We start from the raw sequence: 24,048 nt of genomic DNA, 5'->3' as shown, positions 1-24,048 counted from the left end.
GGGCTGGTACCCTCGGCCTGGGGCACCCCTGTGGGCAGGCAGCCGGGCTCAGATACACTCCCTCCTCCCTGGTGCCGGCAGCAGAGACTCCCCCTCTGGGAGGCACAGCCCCGGGCTCCTGCTACCTGTAACCCCAGCCACCTGCCCCCACGTGTCCCACCACAAACCGCCTGCTAACCCCAGCCAGGAGACTCGACTTCCCTGGGCCGGCTGGTGGGTCGGGAACTCCCCTCACACCAGCCCAGCGGCTGAGGCCAGCGAGGGACCCGGCTGCCCAGGTACGAGGGGACGCGGAGACGTTAGTGCACAGAGAGTTTATTGACCCCCCCACCGGTACAGCCAGGCCCCAGGGGCCTGTGGCTCCACGGCAGAGCCAGATTTCCCGGCCCGCCAGTGTAACAGCAACTGCCTAGCCTACATTTAACAGAGCCAGGCACCTGGGGGCTGACCGGCGAGGGACCGGCTCCGCCTGGCTGACTCCCGGGGAACCATGGTTCAACCCCGCACCGTTCTCCCGAGCCTAGAAAGCAGAACCAGAGGCTGATTTATGAGATTGCACTAAAATACCCTGCCCCCTCACCCCACAGCAAAGCCCCCCGGAGCCCAGGGACCCCAGGGGGGGCACAGTGAGTCCCTGCGGCTGGTGGGCAGGCAGACGCTGGCCCCTGGGGCGGGGTAGATGGTGCCGCTCTCCCGGCATCAGCCGGCCGCAGCCGAGATCCGTGCCCACCCCCTCCAGCGAAGCGGCTCCCTGCCCCAGCCTGATGCTAGGGGCCCGGGGGCAGCTGCCCGCTGGCCCCAGGGACAAGCTCTCCCTAAGCAGCCAGGGCGAGGCCAGGCGCTAATCTAAGCCGGGGGGCGGCGCTGTCTGAGCTAGGACTTCCCCTGGCGCCAGGCCCGCTGCCCCAGTGGCCGTGTGCCTGCCCCTGGCACAGCGCAGCCAGGGGAAACCGAGGCAGGAGGGGCGGGGTCAGCGACGGCCTCACTTCTCGAAGTGCTCCAGGGGGTAGTGGTCGCCATACAGCTGGAGGTGCCGCAGCAGCGCCTCCTGCTGCTTCTGCAGGTGCGGGGGCATCTCATGGTACACGTCCGAGAACAGGTGCTGGGGGCCGGGCTTCAGCTTCCGCTCCGCCTGCTCAAAGGCCTCCATGACCTGGCCGGGGGGCGGGGCAGTGTTAGCCAGCCCCTGCTCCGCCCGCTGGGCCCCGCCCCCTCCCCAAGCCGGGCAGGACCCGGTGTCCTGGCTCCCAGCCCCCTGCTCCGCCCGCTGGGCCCCGCCCCCTCCCCGAGCCGGGCAGGACCCGGTGTCCTGGCTCCCAGCCCCCTGCTCCGCCCACTAGGCCCCTCCTGCTCCCTCCCCTAGCCGGGCAGGACCCGGTGTCCTGGCTCCCAGCCCCCTGCTCCGCCCACTGGGCCCCGCCCCCTCCCCGAGCCGGGCAGGACCCGGTGTCCTGGCTCCCAGCCCCCTGCTCCGCCCACTGGGCCCCGCCCCCTCCCCGAGCCGGGCAGGACCCGGTGTCCTGGCTCCCAGCCCCCTGCTCCGCCCACTAGGCCCCTCCTGCTCCCTCCCCTAGCCGGGCAGGACCCGGTGTCCTGGCTCCCAGCCCCCTGCTCCGCCCACTGGGCCCCGCCCCCTCCCCGAGCCGGGCAGGACCCGGTGTCCTGGCTCCCAGCCCCCTGCTCCGCCCACTGGGCCCCTCCTGCTCCCTCCCCGAGCTGGGCAGGACCCGGTGTCCTGGCTCCCAGCCCCCTGCTCCACCCACTGGGCCCCGCCCCCTCCCCGAGCCGGGCAGGACCCGGTGTCCTGGCTCCCAGCCCCCTGCTCCGCCCGCTGGGCCCCACCCCCTCCCCGAGCCGGGCAGGACCCGGTGTCCTGGCTCCCAGCCCCCTGCTCCGCCCACTAGGCCCCTCCTGCTCCCTCCCCTAGCCGGGCAGGACCCGGTGTCCTGGCTCCCAGCCCCCTGCTCCGCCCACTGGGCCCCGCCCCCTCCCCGAGCCAGGCAGGACCCGGTGTCCTGGCTCCCAGCCCCCTGCTCCGCCCACTGGGCCCCGCCCCCTCCCCGAGCCGGGCAGGACCCGGTGTCCTGGCTCCCAGCCCCCTGCTCCGCCCACTGGGCCCCGCCCCCTCCCCGAGCCGGGCAGGACCCGGTGTCCTGGCTCCCAGCCCCCTGCTCCGCCCACTGGGCCCCGCCCCCTCCCCGAGCCGGGCAGGACCCGGTGTCCTGGCTCCCAGCCCCCTGCTCCGCCCACTGGGCCCCGCCCCCTCCCCGAGCCGGGCAGGACCTGGTGTCCTGGCTCCCAGCCCCCTGCTCCGCCCACTAGGCCCCTCCTGCTCCCTCCCCGAGCCGGGCAGGACCCGGTGTCCTGGCTCCCAGCCCCCTGCTCCGCCCACTGGGCCCCGCCCCCTCCCCGAGCTGGGCAGGACCCGGTGTCCTGGCTCCCAGCCCCCTGCTCCGCCCACTAGGCCCCTCCTGCTCCCTCCCCTAGCCGGGCAGGACCCGGTGTCCTGGCTCCCAGCCCCCTGCTCCGCCCACTAGGCCCCTCCTGCTCCCTCCCCGAGCCGGGCAGGACCCGGTGTCCTGGCTCCCAGCCCCCTGCTCCGCCCACTGGGCCCCGCCCCCTCCCCGAGCCGGGCAGGACCCGGTGTCCTGGCTCCCAGCCCCCTGCTCCGCCCACTGGGCCCCGCCCCCTCCCCGAGCCGGGCAGGACCTGGTGTCCTGGCTCCCAGCCCCCTGCTCCGCCCACTAGGCCCCTCCTGCTCCCTCCCCGAGCCGGGCAGGACCCGGTGTCCTGGCTCCCAGCCCCCTGCTCCGCCCACTGGGCCCCGCCCCCTCCCCGAGCTGGGCAGGACCCGGTGTCCTGGCTCCCAGCCCCCTGCTCCGCCCACTAGGCCCCTCCTGCTCCCTCCCCGAGCCGGGCAGGACCCGGTGTCATGGCTCCCAGCCCCCTGCTCCGCCCACTGGGCCCCTCCTGCTCCCTCCCCGAGCCAGGCAGGACCCAGGAGTCCCGCCTCCTCCCCCCCCACTCTACTCACTAGACCCCACTCCCCTCCCAGAGCCAGGGAGAGAACCCAGGAGTCCTGGCTCCCAACCTACCCCTCCTTCCCCTGCCCTTAACCTCCAGGGTGCTGGCTCGGGCCCAGCAAGGAGTGGAGTCGCTCTCCCCTGCCATCTCTTCCCAGCCCTGGTGGGCTCCCAGTTGGTGGGGCAGCCCCCCCCCACTGGGTGCTGGCCAAGCCCCATGGGTCCTGGGTGGGGGGGGGACCCCTCACTCACCCTCTTGCGGGATTTCTTCCTCCAGCTCTTCTCCTGCTCCTCGTCCCACCAGCCCCGGCCCCGCAGGTAGTGATGCAGGCGGGAGATGGGGTGGTCCTGCTTGTCCCAGTAGTTCACCTCGTCCACCGAGCGATAGGCCGAGCTGTCGTCACTCGTGCTGTGGTGCCCAATCCTGGGGGAGGGGGAGGATCAAGGCGTGAGCCCTGCCGCCCTGCCCCCCCACCCCCCGCACTCTGCCCCCTGCCCCACCTGTAGGTCATGGCCTCGATGAGGAAGGGCTGGTTCTCGGCGATGGCCCGGCGCCGGGCCTCCCGCGTGGCGTTGTACACGGCGAAGACGTCGTTCCCGTCCACGCGGATGGACATGATCCCGTAGCCGGGGCCACGGGCCGCTGGGGGAGGAGAGACGCCGCCGGTCACGCTCTGAGCCCTGGGGCCAGCCCCCTGCCCGATCTCACGCCCTGCCCCTAACAGCCCCCTGCCCATCATCAACCCCCAGCCCCTTCCTAGGATTCCCCACCCGCCCCCAGAGGTCCCTCCAGCCAACCCCGAGCCCCACGCCCTGCCACCAAACCCCCCCTGCCCATCATCAACCCCCAGCCCTTCCTCGGATTCCCCACCCGTCCGCCCCCAGTGCTCCTCCAGCCAACCCTGAGCCCACCCCCTGCCCCGAACAGCCCATCATCAACCCCCAGCCCCTCCCTCGGATTCCCCGCCCGTCTGCCCCCAGTGCTCCCTCCTGCCAACCCTGAGCCCACCCCCTGCCCCGAACAGCCCATCATCAACCCCCAGCCCCTCCCTCGGATTCCCCGCCCACCCCCAGTGCTCCCTCCTGCCAACCCTGAGCCCCGCGGCAGCCATGCGGAACGGGGGGGCTCTGCGCCCTGCAGGGGTGCTGGGGGAGATCCCGGGCCCTCTGGCTGCAAACCCCACCCAGGAGCTGGGCCGACGTTCCACAGGCTGGTGGCAAAGCAATCGCCCAGGCGGGTCGTTGACTCAAAGTGCCCAGCTGTTCCCTAGCATCGCCTGACACACGGGGCCGCCCTCCCCCGCAGGAGAACGGAGCACGGGGGTCGCCCTGGTAAGGAGCTGAGCCATCTGGCGCAGGAGACCAGGAAGTCAGAAGGGGGGTGCTGCCGCTGGGGAGGCCAGGACCCCCCCGAAGGGTGAGTGAGCGAGGGGCATCGCAGGGGTGTGTCACAGGGCAACAGGTGTCCCAACGGCCACGTGTCTCCGGAGGGGGGCGGCCAGAGGAGTCGGAAGGGGTCGTGCCCCGGGGCTGGGCAGCTGGACAGCAGGTTCCGGCTCTCACGGGAGGGTGGGCGACTGGTCTGCTCCCCAAGTGTGTGCCTGGGGACCCCCGGAGACTGGGCTGAGACTGAGCAATCTGGCGGGTGGTTGGATCTCTGACCCCCCTCTTGCCCCAGTGCCGCCCCCCAGCCAGCTCCCCCCAGGCCTGGGCCCGCACCAATGCCGTCGCCGCGGTACTGCTCCGAGGTGGGCGTGGAGATGGCGTAGCCGTTGTTGCGGCAGAAGAAGAGGATGGGGCACTCCAGGGTGGCGGCGAAGTTGAAGCCGGCGTGGGCGTCGCCCTCGCTGGCCGCGCCCTCCCCGAAGTAGCAGATCACGGCCCGGCTGGCATTGTCCCGCTTGAAGGTGTAGGCGACCCCCACGGCTGTGGGCACAGAGCGCGGGGAAGGGGTTAGGGCAGGGTCCCTAGCAGGGCGCCGGGGAGACGAGTTGGCAGCCTTGGCCCAGAGCCTCCCTCGCCCCCGGCCAGCCAGCAGGGCAGGGCTCTGCCCCCGGGCCCTGTCGAGGCTCAGGCCTCAAGTAGGAGGGGCTGTGGATTGGGATCAACAGGCACCAAGGAGGTGGGGGCTGAGGGGGGAGCCCGGGGAGTGGGCTGCGGGGTCAGGCTGAGGAGTGTCCGTCATGCAGAACTGGTTGGCAGACAGCTGGCTCTGTGTCTGCCAGGGCTGGGCTAGCAGGGCTGCGGGTCGGGAGTGAGGGGCACCGGCAAAGCGGGGGCGGGAGCCCAGGACTGGGGTAGCAGGGGGCTGCGGGTTGGGAGTGAGGGGCACCGGCAGAGCCGGGGGGGGGGGGGGCAGGGGGCTGCGGGTTGGGAGTGAGGGGCACCGGCAGAGCCGGGGGGGGGGCAGGGGGCTGCGGGTTGGGAGTGAGGGGCACCGGCAGAGCTGGGGGGGGGGGCAGGGGGCTGCGGGTTGGGAGTGAGGGGCACCGGCAGAGCTGGGGGGGGGGGGCAGGGGGCTGCGGGTTGGGAGTGAGGGGCACCGGCAGAGCTGGGGGGGCGCAGGAGGCTGCGGGTTGGGAGTGAGGGGCACCGGCAGAGCTGGGGGGGGGCAGGGGGCTGCGGGTTGGGAGTGAGGGGCACCGGCAGAGCTGGGGGGGAGTCCAGGGCTGGGCTGGCAGGGGGCTGTGGGTCAGGATTTTCCCACAGCCCCTTTGGGAGGTGGCTGCTGTCCCACAGCCTCTGGGGCACCCGAGGGTTTCAAGGCCCCAGCACCCCGAGGGCCTCACCTTGGGGGATCTGCGTGGCCAGCGGGGACGAGATGGTGACGAAGTGCCGGTCTCTGCAGCCGTAGTGCACCGGCATCTGGCGCCCTTTGCCGGTGTCGCTGGCGTTGCCGTAGCACTGGGCCATGAACAGGTCCAGGGGGTAACCCCGGTACATCAGCACACCTGGGGCCGACAGAACCGCCGCCGGGTTACAGCAGGGAGGCGGGGTCGGGGGTAGCCCCGGTCCCCCACCCCGGCGCTGCCCTGCCCTGGATCTCCACCCACGGCACCGCTGCCCCTGGGATCAGGCCCACTGCACAACATGGGAGGGGCTGGAAATCAGCCACAGACCTGCCCTGCTGGGCTTTAGCCTGGCGTCCCCGGGAGCCCAGGTGGGACATGTCCGGGTGCTCCCCTGCGGGCAGGTTGCCTGTCCCAGCATGGCCGTGAGGCTGCTTTACGCTGCCCCCTAGTGACCACTCCATGGAACAGCCCCGCCCCGCAGGCCGGGCGCAGGGGCAGGGAGGAGTGACGGGGTGGAGGGGGGCGCATTAAACCCAGACTGATTCGCCCTCACCTGCTTCCCGGTACTGCCCGAACACCACGTCTGTGTCATCCAGTGCCGCGGCGCTGCCCACGTGCGTCCCCTCCTCCCCGTAGTTGGTCATGTAGAAGGAGATCCTGCCCTGGAAAAGGAACATGGCATTAGTAACCGTGGGGATGCAGTGTGAGCGGTGCGCACAGGCCACTGTCCTCATCATTGTGGGGAAACAGAGGCACGGAGCAGGGAACTGCCTTGAGGGGGGACACAGAGTCAGCAGCAGAGACAGGAATAGAACCCAGGAGTCCTGGCTCCCAGCCCCCCTTCTCTAACCACTAGACCCTGCTCCCCTCCCGGAGCTGAGGATAGAACCCAGGAGTCCTGGCTCCCAGCTCTGTGCTGTGGTAAATTAAAGTTGCCGCGAGCTAATCACCCTAAAAGACATTAAAAATCCTACGACGGACGGAGAACCTCGATGAAGACAAGTGCAGAGTACCTCAGGTCAGAAGGCGAAATCAAAGGCAAAACTCCAGACTGGGGCCTGGCTGGGTGGGGCCTGCCGACAAGGAGTGGGGGCCTACAGGGGTCACACCCTGGAGGAGTCGGCAACGTGACGCAGCTGTGAGCAAGGTGACTCTGGGGTGTGTTACCAGGAGCGTCGGACGGGAGACTGGGTCAGAGCTGCCGGGGTCCTCCCCCCCGCCTCCTCCGCCATCCCAGGGCCCCCCGGCACGCGCCGCGCAGCCCCCGGCCGACTCACCTGCCTCTGTGACTCATACAGGATCCGGTCCATCGTGTTGAGCAGCGTCATGGTCTTGTAGAACTTCAGCACCTGCTCCTGCGAGAGCTGCGGCGGAAGAGGGTGAGGAGCCGGGTCAGCACGGGGCCTGCCGCACCGGGCAACGGGGACGGCTCGGGGCTGCGGCTCCCAGCGCCGGGATCGTTACTGGCGATCCCGACTCAGCGATGGAGCCTGGGGGCTAGGCGAGCCCATGCCTGGGAGAAGCCGCAATGGTTCGGGCCCGTGTGTCAGGTGCTCGGTTACTGTGGCCGCACCAGCCAGGTCGATTGGGGGTGGGAGGGGGTGTTCGCCCCAGGCTGGCAGGGAAGGGGTTAAAACAGCCTAGGGAGGCCACGTAGGGCGCAGCCAATCAGAGACAGGCTTCACGGAGCAGCCAGTCAGGGCCCAGCGGGCTGACATAAAAGGGAGGGGCAGGGCAGCAGGGGCAGTCGCTGCTGAAAGCCGGCGGCTGCAGGGAGGTAGCTCCTCGGACAGAGCAGCTGCTGGCAGGGACCAGGGGAAGGAGAGGGAGCTCCTGGCTGCTGGGACGTGGGGGCTGGGGGCCCGGGGCCGCGGAGAACTGAAACAGCGAGAAGTTAAGGAGAGGCAGCAGGAGGCTGCTAGCTACAGGGGCCAGGACCTGGAGTAGTGGGTGGAGCCTGGTGACCCCTCCCCCTGGTGGCACGGCCAGAGGATGAGAGAGAGCTAATCCCTGAAATGGCCAGCAGGAGGCGCTGCTCTGGTGCGTGGATCCGTCACAAGGGGACACGACAACAGCCAGCAGACTTTCCAGAGTCCAGCCCCACATAGGGAGGTAGCGAGGGGTGGGAAGCAACGGGGTGAAATGCAGGGGAACAGGGATAGGAGAGCAGTGTTTTGACACGACACCAGGCAGAGCCCCGGGGGACAGACTAGGTGCATCCTGCCCCTGCCATGTGTCCAGCTGTGGGGGACAGCCCAGAGGACGATCCTGCACGGGCGGGGTGGAGGAGATGAGACCTGGGCTCCACCCCCCGCAGATCCTGCCAGCGTCTCGCGCTCACATGAGGATCTTCGTCCGGGTTAATGATCTGTCCCTGCCGGTCCATGACCCGGTAGATGGGGATCCCAGAGATCGCGTTGGGCTGGATAAAATCCAGCTTGTCCACGAAGTCGGCCGAGGCTCCGGGAAACTGCGGCTTCTCCTCCAGGGAGGTGAACTCCTGCTGCTGCCGGAGTACATGCTGGGGGGAGGACAGGGTGCAGGTGAGGCGGGAGAGCAGCACTCTGACATGTCTCCCCCACGTGTCCATGGAGCACCATGGGAGTGACACGTAGCCAGCGGGGCCCCGCGCTTGTAGGGACGTGTTGCCGGGTTGGGTGCGCTCAGGGCTTTGCCAGCGAAGTTGATTAAATGATTATGATTTATTCTTTGTATTGCAGCAGCACTGGGTAGCCCCAGCCGTGGGCCAGCCCCACAGGCGCCAGGCGCTGCACAAACACAGAACAAAGAGACAGTCCCTGCCCCTGGGTTTATAAGCTTAGCAAATCTTGAACTGCTGCATACACAGCTGGGTGGACTCACAGCAGGGGTGTAATCAAGCAGATATTAACGACACGGATGCCCCTTTCCCAGCTAGCTACAGCCGAAGGAAGCCAAGGAGAGGCTGGCAGCTGGCCCATCTACGAATCCTGCAGCTTTTTAAAGTTTCCTCCATGAATCAATTTGGGGCGCCCTTCACTTTGGCCACACACGACTCTCCAAGGCAGGTGCGTGGCAGGCGGGGAGCCCGGCAAGGTTATGTTAGGAGGCCTGGGGATTTTCGTTCTCTTCGCCAGGCCCCCGAGCCCTGTTTTAACAGCTGATTAAATTTGTTTGCGCTTAGATCCAGGGCTGGGAGCAGGTTAGACTGAACAAACACCATGCCCTTGTTTATGTTAGTTCAAGGCCACGCGAAGCAGGGACTGACATTGAAAGCCGGCCCAGTCGGGCCAGCTGTCAACACCCGTCTATGCGAGAGCATGACCAGAGCGCGCCCGGTGAGAAAACCGGCCCAAAGGAAAGAGCGGTTAGCGGACCAGCTGCGGGGGGTGAGAGCGCCCAGTGGGGAGCCACACTGAGCCCCTCTGCAGGGCTGGGCCCCGGGGAGCCCGGAAAACGCCCCTCTCAGCACCAGACGCTGGGCCCGTAAGAGGTATCACCGCACCCCCCTTGTCTCCCTGATCTCAACACGCCCTTGCCAACGTAAAGATGGCGTTTGACACGGGCTCCGGGCCCACTTCCCTTACACCCCCCAGAATGGACCATTCACGGCCGAGCGAACCGTCAGGAAACTATAACCTGGCCCGTCAACATCCCCACCCCAGGCCCAGCCGCGAAGACCCCCCCAGACCCAGCCGCGAGTCTCTTCCCGGGATTACAACGGGGGGTGAACTCCCCATGTCCCCCTCCCCGTATGAGCTGCCCCACGGATTGGGGGGGGGGCACCCGGTGCTTTAATAGATTAACCCTAATGGGCTCGTCCTGCCCCTCCAGGCCAGCACGAGCCTCCCTGTTTGAAATGGGGAAACTGAGGCACTGGGCACGGCGGCACGTGGGGAACAAGGGACGGGGCTGGGAGCGGGCCCCGGGAACCCAGTTTAGACCCCTCTGCTCCAGGCACCGGCCCAGGCGCCCCGGCCAGGCCGGCCCAGGGAAACCAGGCGTCCTGAGCCCCCCCCCCCGCCGCCAGGGACTCCACGGACACTAACCCCCCGGCCCAGGGGTAGGGGCCGATCCCGCCCTCGGAGCTGTGTGCAGGGCCCGGGGTCCCCCCTCCCCCAAGGGCAGGATCAGGGCCCAGCCACCCCGCTCCCCACCTCTGCCCCCCAATTCCCTCTGCCCCCGCTCCCCACCTCTGTCCCCCTGCTCCCTTCTGCCCCCTCCGCTCCCCACCTCTGCCCCGCAATTCCCTCTGCCCCCCGACCCCCACCTCGACCCCCCTGCTCCCCACCTCTGCCCCCCAATTCCCTCTGCACCCCCACTCCCCACCTCTGCCCCCCGCTCCCTTCTGCCCCCCAATTCCCTCTGCCCCCGCTCTCCACCTCTGCCCCCCAATTCCCTCTGCCCCCTGCTCCCTTCTGCCCCCTCCGCTCCCCACCTCTGCCCCCCAATTCCCTCTGCCCCCGACCCCCACCTCTACCCCCCTGCTCCCCACCTCTACCCCCCAATTCCCTCTGCCCCCGCTCCCCACCTCTGTCCCCCTGCTCCCTTCTGCCCCCTCCGCTCCCCACCTCTGCCCCCCAATTCCCTCTCCCCTGCTCCCCACCTCTGCCCCCCAATTCCCTCTCCCCTGCTCCCCACCTCTGCCCCCCAATTCCCTCTGCCCCCCAATTCCCTCTGCCCCCGCTCCCCACCTCTGCCCCCCGCTCCCTTCTGCCCCCCAATTCCCTCTGCCCCCCAATTCCCTCTGCCCCCCGACCCCCACCTCTACCCCCCTGCTCCCCACCTCTGCCCCCCAATTCCCTCTGCCCCCCGCTCCCCACCTCTGCCCCCCCGCACTCACGGCGGTGCCGAGGCCCCGGGCCCCCCGCGGGCCCCGCAGCAGCACCAGCCCCAGGCCCCGCCGCAGCCCCCAGCCCGCCGCCATCTTGCTGCGGGAGGCGGGGCCGCCCCGGAGCCCGGCCCCCTTGCCCCGAGGTGCCCGCCCCCTCCCGGTCCCCATGGCAACAGCGACCCCGCCCCCTCCCGGTCCCCATGGCAACAGCGACCCCGCCCCCTCCCGGTCCCCATGGCAACAGCGACCCCGCCCCCTCCCGGTCCCCATGGCAACAGCGACCGCTCTCCATCACCATGGTAACGGGGTGACCCCTCCCCCGCACGTGGCCCGAGGCGGCGCTGATGGGCGGGGCTCCGGCCGGTTCCCCGCGCCCCGGAAGCGGAAGTGGGGTCGCGCCGCGGGGGTCAGGGGGCGGGGCCGGTCTCCGCGCGGGGCTCCGGGGCGCGATGGGCTCCGAGCCGGGGGGCTGCGGCCTGCGCCGCTTCTCCTGCGAGCTGGGCCCGCTCGGCCGCCCCGACGGCTCCGCCGCCCTCCTGCAGGGTGAGCCCGGGGCCCCCCCGGGACCCCCCCGGGACCCCCCGTCACCCCTAGAGCCCCCCGGGACACCCCCGGGACCCCTAGACCCCCCCCGGAAATCCCCGTCACCCCTAGAGCCCCCCGGGACCCCTCGTCACCCCTAGAGCCCCCCGGAAATCCCCGTCACCCCTAGAGCCCCCCGGAAATCCCCGTCACCCCTAGAGCTACCCCGGGACCCCCCGGGACCCCCCGTCACCCCTAGAGCCCCCCGGGACCCCCCGTCACCCCTAGACCCCCCCCGGAAATCCCCGTCACCCCTAGAGCCCCCCGGGACCCCCCGTCACCCCTAGAGCCCCCCCGGAAATCCCCGTTACCCCTAGAGCCCCCCGGAAATCCGTCACCCCTAGAGCTCCCCCAGGAATCCCCCCGGGACTCCCCGTCACCCCTGGGCCCCCCAGGAATCCCCCCGGGACCCCCGTCACCCCTAGAGCCCCCCCAGGACCCCCTCGGGACCCCCCGTCACCCTGGGACCCCCCCAGGGCCCCCCGTCACCCCCAGACCCCCCCGGGACCCCCCGTCACCCCCAGACCCCCCCGGGACCCCCCGTCACCCCCAGACCCCCCCGGGACCCCCGTCACCCCTAGACCCTCCCAGGAGCCCCCCGGGACCCCCCATCACCCCTAGACCCCCCGGGACCTCTAGACCTCCCATGGGACCCCCCCCGGCCCGGGACCCGACCCCCCCCCCAGGCCTCCCGGGACCAGGCCCCCCCCGGGACCCCTCACGTCACCTCTAGAACCCCCCCGGGACCCCTAGACCCCCCCAGGACCACCCCCGGGACCTCCCCATCAACCCTAGACCCTCCCAGGACCCCCCTTGGCCCGGGACCTCCCCGTTCATCCCTATTCCCCCCCGAGACTCCCCCGTCAACCCTAGACCCCCCCCCCGGGACCTTCATCACCCCTATTCCCCCCCTGGAACCCCCCCGGCACCCCCCCGTCAACCCTAGACCCCCCCCCGGGACCCGAACCCCCCCGGGACCCGAACCCCCCGTTCACCCCATTCCCCCCCCCAGGACCCTCCCGGGATCCCCCCTCACCCCTGGACCTCCCCCGGGATCCCCCTCACCTCTATTCCCCCCCGCGGGATCCTCCCCTCCCCCAAAACTTCCTCCTGGGCCCCCCCATGACCCCTATTCTCCCATGTCACCCCTACACCCCTGGCCCCCTACACGGGCTGCCCCTTATTCCCGTCTCCCTCCCCCCACACCCCACTGGTCCTCTCATCCGACCATTCCCTGGGGCTCCCCAGGGACCCCAACCTCCCTGCCCTCCTCCACCCCAAGGGCTCTTTCTCCACCCACTTGTTCTCCCCTCGGCCCAGGGACCCGCTTATCCCCCTGCCCTGTGGGTAGTGGGTTTGTCTCCCCCAAAGGGAGCGGCTAGTCTCCCCTTCCCACCCCGTCCGCAGGTAGAGGGAGGGCTCCCCAATTCCCCCGTCTGGGGGGTGTCTCCTCTGGAAGTCCCTCCGTGGTCCCAATTTGGCCCTCTCTCATTGCCTGGCCAGCAGGGGCTGTTGGAGACACCTCCCCCATCCCAGACAGAGCTCAGGGGGGCGTTTGCCATCAGCTGAGTTCGGGGACCCCCTTCTTGGGAGCCTGGGGCCTGCCTCTGGGGCCTGCCCCCTGCCGTGGGCTTGCGATTCCTGTCCTGGCTCCGCTCCCGGGGCAGAAGCTGGGGGAAGCCCAGGGGCTGTGTCTGACCTGGCTCTCGCCTCTCCTCTCAGGGGACACCTCGGTCCTCGCTGGCTTGTACGGCCCGGCGGAGGTGAAAGTCAGCAAGGAGCTGTACGACAAGGCCACAGTGGAAGTGCTGCTCAAACCCAAAGTGGGGCTCCCGGGTAAGTGACGGGGGGACAGAGAGCGCCCCCCATGGGCCTTGTCAGCGGTAAAGGGGGGCGTTGGCTGGGGTTGGGGGGCCTCACAGGCGGTGGCCAGGATTACGCCTCGAACAAAAGCTTGGAGGCTATTTAAAAACCAAACAAATCGCTATATCCTTCAAACCCCCCGCTGTTTACGCAATGTTTAAAATGAACCCTACGATAACAAGAGAATTTTATTAGCGTACTGAGTAGGGGGCTCGCCAGCAGCCCCACCATAACAATCTGTGCCCCCCTGCCATCACAAAGCAGCGTGCAGCTCTTAGGTCTCGTGGAGCAATTCTGCCACGATCCGATACCCCCCCCCGCACGTCCAGCTCCAGCTTCCGTGAGCTCCGATGATACGGGGCGTCTGAGCGGCCCCGAGCGGTCCCCGTTGAGACCCCGTGAGGGGAAGTGGCTGCGCGTGGCCTCATCCCTGAGCCCAGCGGGGATTTACAAGGTGGGGGCGGGGTTGTGCCGTCTTTTTGGAGCCCGTCGCCCTCTAGCGAAACGGGACGCGTGTCCCGTTGGGATACAGATCACGGTGCTGCAGCTTGGGTCGCGCCGTCTCCCCGGCGGGCGGAGGGTTGGACGGACCTTGGGTCGAGTCTCTGCTCTGCCACGGGTTTGGTCAAGTCACTGCAGGTCGGTGCCTCGTGTGTGCAATGGGGTAACAGCATTGCCCTGCCAGGGATATGTGTGTGTGTAAATCCACTGAGGATTGTGAGGTGCTGACCTGCTACGGGAATGGTGGCCAGATAAGACTCATGGGTGGATGGGGGAGCCCTGTGCAGTGGGGGGAGTGAACGGAGGGATCCGTGCAGGGGGGTGTGGCGGGACAGACAGACAATAGCTTGACATAAGGCCATGTAGCCTCCTAAACGCTCCCCTCTGTCTGGATTGTGCCACAATGGCGGTGTTAACCCCTGGTGGGCTCTCCCCTGCCCCTGGGGCTCATCGGGTCGGTTCCCTGCAGCTGGGCCCCCTGGAGCCCTGCCCCACAAACTGTTAGCATCTCTCCCGCTTTCTGGATCTCGGCAGGCTGCTTTTTTTAAACTGTCAGATTCCCAGGGGCGCTTCCACAGCAAATAATTAAATTAAGAAACAACGGGAGGATTTTCCTCTGCAGAACTGTTGACATTTCTCAGCTTTGTCGCACTGACTCTTGCTGGAGAAACAGCCTTGTGTAGCCAGAGCCGCCCGGCGAGCGTGGGCTCGGGCGTAATGTCGCCGGGGCAGGACTCTCTCTCCGTAGACGAGATAAAGGGGGGAGAATTCTCCCCCACTTTTCAGATGGGGAAACTGAAGCAAGCTGTTTGCATGCGTGGAAGGGACTGGCCTTGTGGGTAAGGCTCTAGACTGGAAGTCAGGACCCTGCCCTGCTCCAGGGTCCCTGTCTGACTCATCCAAGTCCCTTCTCCTTCCATTTGTCCTGTGTATTTAGGGCTTAAGCTGTCTGCAGCACCCGGAAGGACGGGGGCCTCCCCAATCTTGGGCGGGGGATGGGGCAGTTGTGGGGCAGCACCCGGCATGGCGAGGGACCCAGATCTCAGCTGGGGGGCTTTGGGGCACTGCCTGGCACGTCGGGGGTGCAGTCTGCGTTGGGACGTCTGTGCGCTGGCGTCATACAGGCTAATCAGGCAGATGGCTCATGGGGGAGAGCACAGAGCTGGCGGGGGGAGAGCACGGAGCTGAAGAGGAGCTGGTTTTGTAGGGATGGAGGGTTGCTGGGGGGTTTTGTCCAGCTCCCGGTGTGCCCTCCCCTGGCTCAGCCTGGCCCCCCTCTCTCCTTCCCCCAGGTGTCTTTGAGAAGAACCGGGAGCAGCTGATCAGGAAGACATGTGAGGCGGCTCTCCTGGGCGCCCTGCACCCCCGGACCTCCATCACCATTGTGCTGCAGGTGATCAGCGACGCGGGCTCCGTATCCTTCACAGGCAGCCCAGCCAGGGGCGCTCTCCCGCGGGTGCCCTCCTGCTCTTCCTGCCCGAGCCCTCCGGGAACTACTGGCTGTCGCCTCTAGGTGGCAGCAGCGCTGTGGCAGTGGCCATCCTGGGGGTATGCCCCAGTGCGCCAGGGAAGGTTGGTCTCCCATCGGGCCCGGGGCTGCAGCCTTCCCGTTACACTGAAACCAGCCTGGAGATTCGAAGGGGGAATGGCAGCCTGGGGTCCCCACACACGGCTCTGCTGGTGCCCATCAGTCCCGACCCGCAGCCCCCTGCTCGCCCAACCCTGGGCCCACCCCAACTCTGCCGGTGCCCCTCACTCCCGATCCACAGCCCCTGCTCGCCCAGTCCTCTGTCAGTGAGAGCAGAGGAACCAGGTGTCAACCTGGGCTCCTGGGACAGGCTTGGCTGCAGAGCGGGCGGGGCAGCAGAGCCTTCCCAGGGCACTGGAGGAATTTAATTATGGCGTGAGATGCGGGTGGGAAGTGACAAGGTCTCCGGCTCTGGGGTGTGAGCCAGGCGTGGGGATTAGCGGCAGCCAGGGGTGTCGGATTCCATCTGAACAGAGGCAGGAGTGATGACTTAATTCGGCCTTGCCGGGAAGGGCTCTCGCTTTTCACTGAGCCAAATCCCCGGGGGAGGATTAGCGCTGGCAGGAAGGGCGTGGGACCCAGCCGGAGCCTTTCCACCTGCAGCAACCGCCCGGCGGGGTCCTGCTCCGGGCGGGGGGCCCCTACGTGCTACCCCAAGACCCCTAGTACACATACAGCCCCCGGGGGGTTCTGGTCCATTCGGGACTGCTAGGCACAGCCGTAATGCACCTAATACGTGAGGACCAGTGCCCAGCACAAAGGAGTTATGGGCCGGGCCTCCCAGTTATGGAGCAGGACTCCATTGTGCTAGGTGCTGTGTGTGTTAGGTGTATTATGGTAAGACCTAGGCACCCCAGTTATGAACCATAGCTAGGCACTGTACATTTCTTCGGTGTGGTAACGTGGTAGGAGCCCGAAATGGACCAGTCCAGAACTCCAACTTTTTGGGTGCTGTACATCTATTAGGTGTATTATGGTAGTACCTTAGGGTCCTGGCCCTACTGTAATGCACCTAATAAATAACTGGAGCTCCAGCTTGGTACTGCTCTCTTATTAGGTGTATTATGGTAGTGCCTAGCAAAGCCAGGTCTGGGTCAGGACCCCAGGATACTACCGTAATACACCTAGTAAGTGAACAGTAGCTAGCGCCATGGGGGGCTGGCCCATGGCGCGCCCCCAGATGCTCCTGCAGCTGCCACACAGGCTGGGCCCCTGGAGGGGGGGGCTGGGCCCCTGGAGAGGGAGCCAGACCCCAGGGAGGCTGGGGGTGGGTTACTTATGGGCAGGAGCTGGTTGGTTACGGGCTTGGTGGGCTCCACATGTCCAGTGAAATGTTAGAGCCCTCAGGCCCCATTCAGAGAGTCAGGACTACTGGGTTCTCTTCCCAGCTCCGGCGAGGGGTGGGGTCTTGAGGTTGGGGCAGGCAGAGACTGGGGGGCAGGACTCCTGGGTTCTGTTGTGCTCCAGGAGGGAGGCCGATTGTGGAGTGTTTGAAGCCATGCGGTGCCCCAGGGAAGCCAAGCGTTACTAGGCTGCCCTCTTTAAAGGGGAATTGAATTGCTGTTGAAAACGCCTGCAGCATGCCCGGTTCAGCTGGAGGCGGTGCTTAGCTCTGGTGACAGGCGCTAGCCTGATGGCCCTGGAGCCGGGCTCCTCCAAGTGACCACCCGCCATAGGCAGCACCCCCTGCACAGCCACTCAGGTGTGGAAACTGAGGCACGGAGAGAGCAAGTAGCTTGCTCAGGGTCACACAAATCTGTGGCAGAGCCAGGGATAGAACCCAGGAGTCCAGACTCCCAGCCCCCACTGCTCTAACCACGAGACTCCCCTCCCCGAGCTGGGGATAGAACCCAAGAGTCCTGGCTCCCAGCCCCCTGCGGCCCCCACATCCTCCAGACCCTGCAGATCCAGGTGCGCTTTCCAGCTGAGGCGACCTCTGCATGTGCTGAAATAGGGACTTATGGCCCCTCTGAAGAAACAAGTGGTGGTTTCCCTCCGTGTAGCACGCAGCGGCCAAGAGCTGGGGTCAGCGCTGCTGGGGCTGTTAGCGAGGACGGCCTGCGGCACCCCTCCCTGTTAATTAGCTGCCAGCTTTTCCTTGACCCGGTACCCAGCTGCTGGCCTGCTGCCTGAACGCGGCCTGCATGGGGCTGATGGACGCTGGCCTGCCCATGAAGTCTCTCTTCTGTGGGGTGACGTGCACCCTGGACGCCACTGGGGCCATCGGCCTCGACCCCACGGCCAAGCAGGAGAAGGTGGGTGTGGGACCGCCCAGGGCCAGGCGGCTGTGCCCCAGGGGTGTCTGGGTTTAGCGCCATGGTGTCCCCACGGGACTAGAAGCAGCACCCAGCACAAGGGGGGCCCCTGATTGGGGGGGGGGGGGCAGGGTCTGTGCCGTGCCTTGCACAATCTGGGGCGGGGGGGGGGTGTTCCTTCCTGACCCTGTGCTGACGGGTGCCCTGGAGCATGGAGCTGAGCTACCTCCGCTCCTCCGAGCCTGAATGCTCTTAATGGTTCGTAAACGTTGCCAGCCCCTGACCCTCCTGCCTGGCGGCGGGAATCAATGCTCCCCCACTCTCCCCACAGGCCTCATCTGCTCCGTGTGTACCGAGAGCGGGGTCTAGCAGTGAGAATGGGAGCCAGGATTCTTCTCTGGCTTTGGGAGTGGAGAGGGGGTCTAGTGGTTAGAGCAGCCAGGCGACTGGGAGTCAGAAATAGGTGAAACTGAGGCAAAATGCGAGGTGGTGACCTCTGGGAGCAGAAATAGTGAAGTCGAAATAATCCCACTTCATGGGGGCAGTCGGTGTGACCTGTGGAATTCTCCGCCACTGGATGCTGGCACGAGCAGGCTGCCTGGCTAACGGGTCTGATGCGAGGGGAGTTGTGTGTTCTGCATCGGGCTGGGGTCCGTTAGCGAAGGGACCACAGAGGCTGGAGCCTGGCCTGCGAGGGTCCTAGGATGAACGGGAAAGGCTCCGACGTGGGCGGGCAGCTCACGCTCTCCCCCTTCCCTTGCAGGAGGCTCGGGCTGTGGTGACCTTCGCCATCAGCAGCGTGGAGCGGCAGGTGCTCATGTCCACCACCAAGGGGACCTGCTCGGTGGAGGAGGTGAGCAGGGCGTGGCCGGGCGGCTGGGCCGCCAGGCGCGGGGGCAAACCCGGCTTTAAGACCCACGGGAGCAGGGGGCGGAGGGGTTGGATCAGGCTCGGAGATCTCATGTGGGGGGGGTGCCGGGAGCTCTGTGTGACCCCTGCCGGGTGGAGACGGATCTGCTGGCAGCAGGGCTGGGTTTGGGGTGCGGTGCCGTGGCCGGGAACTGGGGCTCCGGGGTGTCGCTGAACTCAGCAGGGTGCGGAGCAGCTGGGATTATGGGGGGGCCAAGCCCCGTACAGGCCCGGCGTGAGACAAGAAAGGGGGGGTGCCGCTGAGGCAGGGGAGGGGAATCCCCGGGGGGTGGGAGGAAGGACCCCGGTCCGCTAGGGCAGGCTGTTAGTATTCCCGACCCGGCGCGTTGCTGGGGAGCAGGCGGGACCATGGATGTGTTCTTGGCTGTCCCAGACAAACGGTTCTGCCAGGCCGAGCAGCCGGCCTGGGCTGAATCCCAGTTAGGTTTGGCTGCTTGAAAACCCTTTTCCTCCTCCTGGGTCTATTGAACGGGGCAGGGCACGGATCCCCCCTCGGGGCGAGGGGCCGCCGAGCGGTCCTGCTGGTTCGGTCGGGGTGGGGGTCCCGAGCGCCTCGGCTCCCCTCTGTGCCCGCGAGGGGTCACTTCAGCACCCCGGCACGTCCGGCCACAGCAGCTGCTCAGTGTCAGCTGGTGGGTCTCCGGCGGGGCCCTGCCTTCGCCCCACGGCGCAGCAGCGTGCAGGATCTGAGGGGGGTGGGAAGCCCCCCCGGAGAATCCCCCGTGCATGGAGCCTGCGCTGCATCCCCTGTGCTGGCATAGCGGGTGTGGCCAGAGCGCACTGCTGGGGCTGGTCTCTGCCCCCCGGGGGGGGGTGTGCACATTGCTTTCCAGTGCACGGCTGTGTCTGTGTGCGTCGCTCTGGGGGGGGGGTGTGCGTTGCTCGGGGGTGTGTGCGTTGCTCTGGGGGGGGGGGTGCACGCACATTGCTTTCCGGTGTGTGGTTGTGATTCTGCGCACTCGTTGCCGTGTTTTGTGGCCGTTGCTTTGCAGCGCACGGCTCTGGCTGTGTGCGTCGCTGTGGGGGTGGGGGGGGCGGGGGGGCGTTGCTCGGGGGGGGTGCGTTGCTCTGGGGGGGGTGCGCGCACATTGCTTTCCGGTGTGTGGTTGTGATTCTGCGCACTCGTTGCCGTGTTTTGTGGCCGTTGCTTTGCAGCGCACGGCTCTGGCTGTGTGCGTCGCTGTGGGGGTGGGGGGGGCGGGGGGGCGTTGCTCGGGGGGGTGCATTGCTCTGGGGGGGGGGTGCGCGCACATTGCTTTCCGGTGTGTGGTTGTGATTCTGCGCACTCGTTGCCGTGTTGTGTGGCCGTTGCTTTGCAGCGCACGGCTCTGGCTGTGTGCGTCGCTCTGGGGGTGGGGGGGGGCGGGTGTGCGTCGCTCTGGGGGGGTGTGCGTTGCTCTGGGGGTGGGGGGGAGGGGGTGCGTTGCTCGGGGGGGGTGCGTCGCTCTGGGGGGGGGTGCGTTGCTCTGGGGGTGGGGGGGGTGCACGCACATTGCTTTCCGGTGTGTGGTTGTGATTCTGCGCACTCGTTGCCGTGTTGTGTGGCCGTTGCTTTGCAGCGCACGGCTCTGGCTGTGTGCGTTGCTCTGGGGGTGGGGGGGGCGGGTGTGCGTCGCTCTGGGGGGGTGTGCGTTGCTCTGGGGGGGTGCGTCGCTCTGGGGCGGTGTGCGTTGCTCTGGGGGTGGGGGGGCGGGGGTGCGTCGCTCTGGGGGTGGGGGGGGTGCGTTGCTCTGGGGGGGGGGTGCGCGCACATTGCTTTCCGGTGTGTGGTTGTGATTCTGCGCACTCGTTGCCGTGTTGTGTGGCCGTTGCTTTGCAGCGCACGGCTCTGGCTGTGTGCGTCGCTGTGGGGGTGGGGGGGGCGGGGGGGCGTTGCTCGGGGGGGGTGCGTTGCTCTGGGGGGGGGGTGCGCGCACATTGCTTTCCGGTGTGTGGTTGTGATTCTGCGCACTCGTTGCCGTGTTGTGTGGCCGTTGCTTTGCAGCGCACGGCTCTGGCTGTGTGCGTCGCTGTGGCGTGGATGGTTGTGGTTCTGTGCGCACGCATTGCCGTCCTGTGCCCCCACGGCTGCCAGCGTGTGGCTGTGTCTGTGTGCGTCGCTGTGGTGTGGGCTTGCGTCGGCCCCGTGGACGCACATCACAGCCTGCGGCTGTGGCTCCGTGCGCCTGTTGCCCCCGGGCTGCATGTGCGCGTCCCCCCCGGTCTCTGGCTGTCCCAGCCGGCTGCCGCTCGATCCGTTCCCTGCCCAGCCTGGGGGCTGCGGCGAGCTAATTGCCTTGACGTTCAGAGCCTCGCTGCTGGGGGGCCCGGATCTCAGCCCTGCCTGCGTGGGGGACTGACCACCGGGGAGCGGGGGGCCATTCGCTGGCTGGCTCTTAACCCTTCAGTGCCCTGGCAGGGGATCGGACGGGCGAGAGCGCTGATGCTGGGCCATGCTGCGTTTGCAGCTCAGCTCTGCGCTCCTGTTTCCCTCCAGGCCCTGTGAAATCTTCTTCCTGGGGTCAGGAGTGAGGGGCACCGGCAGGGCTGGTGGGGAGCCCAGGGCTGGGCTAGCAGGGGCTGTGGGTCGGGAGTGAGGGGTACCGGCAGAGCTGGTGGGAGCCCAGGGCTGGGCTAGCAGGGGCTGTGGGTCGGGAGTGAGGGGCACCGGCAGAGCTGGTGGGAGCCCAGGGCTGGGCTAGCAGGGGCTGTGGGTCGGGAGTGAGGGGCACCGGCAGAGCTGGTGGGAGCCCAGGGCTGGGCTAGCAGGGGCTGTGGGTCGGGAGTGAGGGGTACCGGCAGAGCTGGAGGGAGCCCAGGGCTGGGCTAGCAGGGGCTGTGGGTCGGGAGTGAGGGGTACCGGCAGAGCTGGAGGGAGCCCAGGGCTGGGCTAGCAGGGGCTGTGGGTCGGGAGTGAGGGGCACCGGCAGAGCTGGTGGGAGCCCAGGGCTGGGCTAGCAGGGGCTGTGGGTCGGGAGTGAGGGGCACCGGCAGAGCTGGTGGGAGCCCAGGGCTGGGCTAGCAGGGGCTGTGGGTCGGGAGTGAGGGGCACCGGCAGAGCTGGTGGGAGCCCAGGGCTGGGCTAGCAGGGGCTGTGGGTCGGGAGTGAGGGGCACCGGCAGAGCTGGTGGGAGCCCAGGGCTGGGCTAGCAGGGGCTGTGGGTCGGGAGTGAGGGGTACCGGCAGAGCTGGAGGGAGCCCAGGGCTGGGCTAGCAGGGGCTGTGGGTCGGGAGTGAGGGGTACCGGCAGAGCTGGAGGGAGCCCAGGGCTGGGCTAGCAGGGGCTGTGGGTCGGGAGTGAGGGGCACCGGCAGAGCTGGTGGGGAGCCCAGGGCTGGGCTAGCAGGGGCTGTGGGTCGGGAGTGAGGGGCACCGGCAGAGCTGGTGGGGAGCCCAGGGCTGGGCTAGCAGGGGCTGTGGGTCGGGAGTGAGGGGCACCGGCAGAGCTGGTGGGAGCCCAGGGCTGGGCTAGCAGGGGCTGTGGGTCGGGAGTGAGGGGCACCGGCAGAGCTGGTGGGAGCCCAGGGCTGGGCTAGCAGGGGCTGTGGGTCGGGAGTGAGGGGCACCGGCAGAGCTGGTGGGAGCCCAGGGCTGGGCTAGCAGGGGCTGTGGGTCGGGAGTGAGGGGCACCGGCAGAGCTGGTGGGAGCCCAGGGCTGGGCTAGCAGGGGCTGTGGGTCGGGAGTGAGGGGCACCGGCAGGGCTGGTGGGAGCCCAGGGCTGGGCTAGCAGGGGCTGTGGGTCGGGAGTGAGGGGCACCGGCAGAGCTGGTGGGAGCCCAGGGCTGGGCTAGCAGGGGCTGTGGGTCGGGAGTGAGGGGCACCGGCAGGGCTGGTGGGAGCCCAGGGCTGGGCTAGCAGGGGCTGTGGGTCGGGAGTGAGGGGCACCGGCAGAGCTGGTGGGAGCCCAGGGCTGGGCTAGCAGGGGCTGTGGGTCGGGAGTGAGGGGCACCGGCAGAGCTGGTGGGAGCCCAGGGCTGGGCTAGCAGGGGCTGTGGGTCGGGAGTGAGGGGCACCGGCAGGGCTGGTGGGAGCCCAGGGCTGGGCTAGCAGGGGCTGTGGGTCGGGAGTGAGGGGCACCGGCAGAGCTGGTGGGAGCCCAGGGCTGGGCTAGCAGGGGCTGTGGGTCGGGAGTGAGGGGCATCGGCAGAGCGGGGCGGGGAGTCACTGTGGCACTTTGCTTGGGGCTGGCATGTGCCCAGCTGTTGCCCAGGGGCAGAATTTCAGGCCCTTTCAGCCGCGTCTGGTTTCCCAATCACTCCCGGGCGGCTGGCGCTGGGGGCAGAGCCGCTGAGGGCGGGGTGGGTGGGTAGGTGGCCTGTCGGATCCTCTCAACTCCCATGTGGGGCCGGGGGGGTGGCTCTGAGCCCCAGTTGAGGGCTTGCCTTCCATTGCCCTCTGAGGGGCCAGTGGGGAGCGACCCCTGGGATCCCCTGGGCTGTTTTCTCCCCTCCTGTGCGCTGCGGGGCGAGGGTGGGCTGCCTGCAGGAAAAGGGTGCCAGGGGGCTGGGAGCGAAGGGTTCCCCTCCTGGGTGTGGGGCAACTTTGAATGATTGATGGGGAATCACAGCCCCAACCTGGTTGCTACGGTGACGGGAGGTAGGGTGCTGGGATGGCAGCTCTCCTCCCATTCCCCCCCTCACACTTCTGGGCTGGCCATGGGGCTGGGTGGGGAGTGTGGAGGTCCTGGCCCAGAGGGAGGACCTGGGGGGTGTTCCCCTCATGAATTACAGGGAGGGTGAAGGGGATCAGGCCCCCCCTTCCTGGGGATGGGGAATCAGGGCCCCCCCTCCCCCCGAGGCCTCTCGGGGCAGGTTGGTTGGCGGAACTGTCCCATGATGCCCCGGCAAAGTGAAGAGCCTTCTCCTCTGCAGCCCGAGCCTGGGTGGGGGGCAGGTGTTGGGAGCCCCTGGGGACAGAGCCAGCCCAGCACCTGCCGTGAGGGCCTGTCTCTGGGGGTCTCCCCGCTCTAACCACCCGTCTCCCCACTCCTCCCCAGCTGCAGCAGTGCATCGCAGCCGCCCAGCGAGCCAGCGGTGCCATCTTCCAGTTCTACCGGGACTCCGTCCGCAGGAAATACTCCAAGACGTGAGGCTTGGCCCCCAGCCAGGTCCCGGATCCCTGCCGAGCGGGGACCCCTGTCGGTGCGTCCAGCCTGTGAAACTGCTCTCCCGGCTCCTGCCCGTCACGCACAGGCTACGCCCAGATCACCCCAAACCCGGCGTTTGCCGCGATGAACTCTGTGCATCGGGGCCCATTAAAAAGGGGGCATCCCCCCGTCTGTCTGTGTATCCAGCCAGCCGTCTGCGCCGTGTGTGGGATGGGAGCGTGTCCTTTGGCCGTGCGATTGCCCCCCAGGCCCACTGCTGTTCTGCAGGGCTCTCCCTGCCTCCTGGCTTTTCCTTTTCCCTCCAGCAGGGCCGGAGCTGGCAGCCAGATTCTGAGCACTTCGTCCTGGCGCACCTCGAGCTGCCCGGTCCACGGAGCCCCGGCTGCCACATTGTGGATGCGACAGGAGGGAAACTGAGGCCTGGCGGGGGTGCTGGTCTCCCCTCCCAGCGCCAATCTCCACCTGGCCCTGCTGCAGGGAAGCTCTCACCTGGCAGGGCCCGGTGGGCAGACATCTGGACCCCTCCACACCCAGGTGTTTCAGTCCATCTGTCACCAAGCTGGGTCAGGGCCAGCCCCGGTCCACAGTGCTCCCCCCACGGTTAACCCCTTGTGTACTGGGACAAGGATTTGGGGAGGGCAGGGGGTTGTTGGCCAAAGCCCCTGCCCAATGTG

At 68.1% G+C, this 24,048-nt stretch overlaps 2 protein-coding genes across 2 annotated transcripts; one reads left to right on the top strand and one right to left on the bottom strand.

Annotated features, from left to right (window-relative positions):
* Positions 1–299: 299 nt before the first annotated feature.
* On the bottom strand, positions 300–10,745 carry BCKDHA (branched chain keto acid dehydrogenase E1 subunit alpha). The gene is made up of 9 exons (XM_075122634.1): positions 10,638–10,745; positions 8,157–8,336; positions 7,093–7,179; positions 6,369–6,477; positions 5,813–5,974; positions 4,743–4,949; positions 3,525–3,666; positions 3,276–3,447; positions 300–1,153 (listed from the first exon to the last, which is right to left on the bottom strand). The coding sequence occupies exons 1-9, from the start codon at positions 10,719–10,721 to the stop codon at positions 983–985; spliced, it is 1,314 nt and encodes a 437-aa protein (XP_074978735.1). The 5' UTR covers positions 10,722–10,745; the 3' UTR covers positions 300–982.
* Positions 10,746–11,024: 279 nt separating this feature from the next.
* EXOSC5 (exosome component 5) lies at positions 11,025–23,559 on the top strand. Its single transcript, XM_048832807.2, has 6 exons — positions 11,025–11,171; positions 12,933–13,046; positions 14,867–14,988; positions 17,217–17,357; positions 18,121–18,210; positions 23,264–23,559. Exons 1-6 carry the CDS (start codon positions 11,078–11,080, stop codon positions 23,354–23,356), a joined length of 654 nt encoding a protein of 217 aa, XP_048688764.1. The 5' UTR covers positions 11,025–11,077; the 3' UTR covers positions 23,357–23,559.
* The last annotated feature ends 489 nt before the right edge of the window (positions 23,560–24,048 follow it).

This window comes from Caretta caretta, chromosome 23 (assembly GCF_965140235.1).
Source record: "Caretta caretta isolate rCarCar2 chromosome 23, rCarCar1.hap1, whole genome shotgun sequence".
In the NCBI taxonomy this organism is placed as follows: domain Eukaryota; kingdom Metazoa; phylum Chordata; order Testudines; family Cheloniidae; genus Caretta; species Caretta caretta.
The sequence above is the reverse complement of the archived record's forward strand: the minus strand, read 5'-3'. Positions and strand labels throughout refer to the sequence as shown.

Bases quoted from the DNA above. Each gene is read 5' to 3' on its own strand.
- BCKDHA (XM_075122634.1), bottom strand. From the start codon at position 10,721: ATGGCGGCGGGCTGGGGGCTGCGGCGGGGCCTGGGGCTGGTGCTGCTG. The intron at 6,478-7,092 runs GTGAGTCGGCCG...TTCCTTTTCCAG, and splicing joins TGTATGAGTCACAGAGGCAG to GGCAGGATCTCCTTCTACAT. The intron at 5,975-6,368 runs GTGAGGGCGAAT...TGTCGGCCCCAG, and splicing joins CGGGCAGTACCGGGAAGCAG to GTGTGCTGATGTACCGGGGT.
- EXOSC5 (XM_048832807.2), top strand. From the start codon at position 11,078: ATGGGCTCCGAGCCGGGGGGCTGCGGCCTGCGCCGCTTCTCCTGCGAG. The intron at 11,172-12,932 runs GTGAGCCCGGGG...CTCTCCTCTCAG, and splicing joins CTCCGCCGCCCTCCTGCAGG to GGGACACCTCGGTCCTCGCT. The intron at 14,989-17,216 runs GTATCCTTCACA...CCCGGTACCCAG, and splicing joins TGATCAGCGACGCGGGCTCC to CTGCTGGCCTGCTGCCTGAA.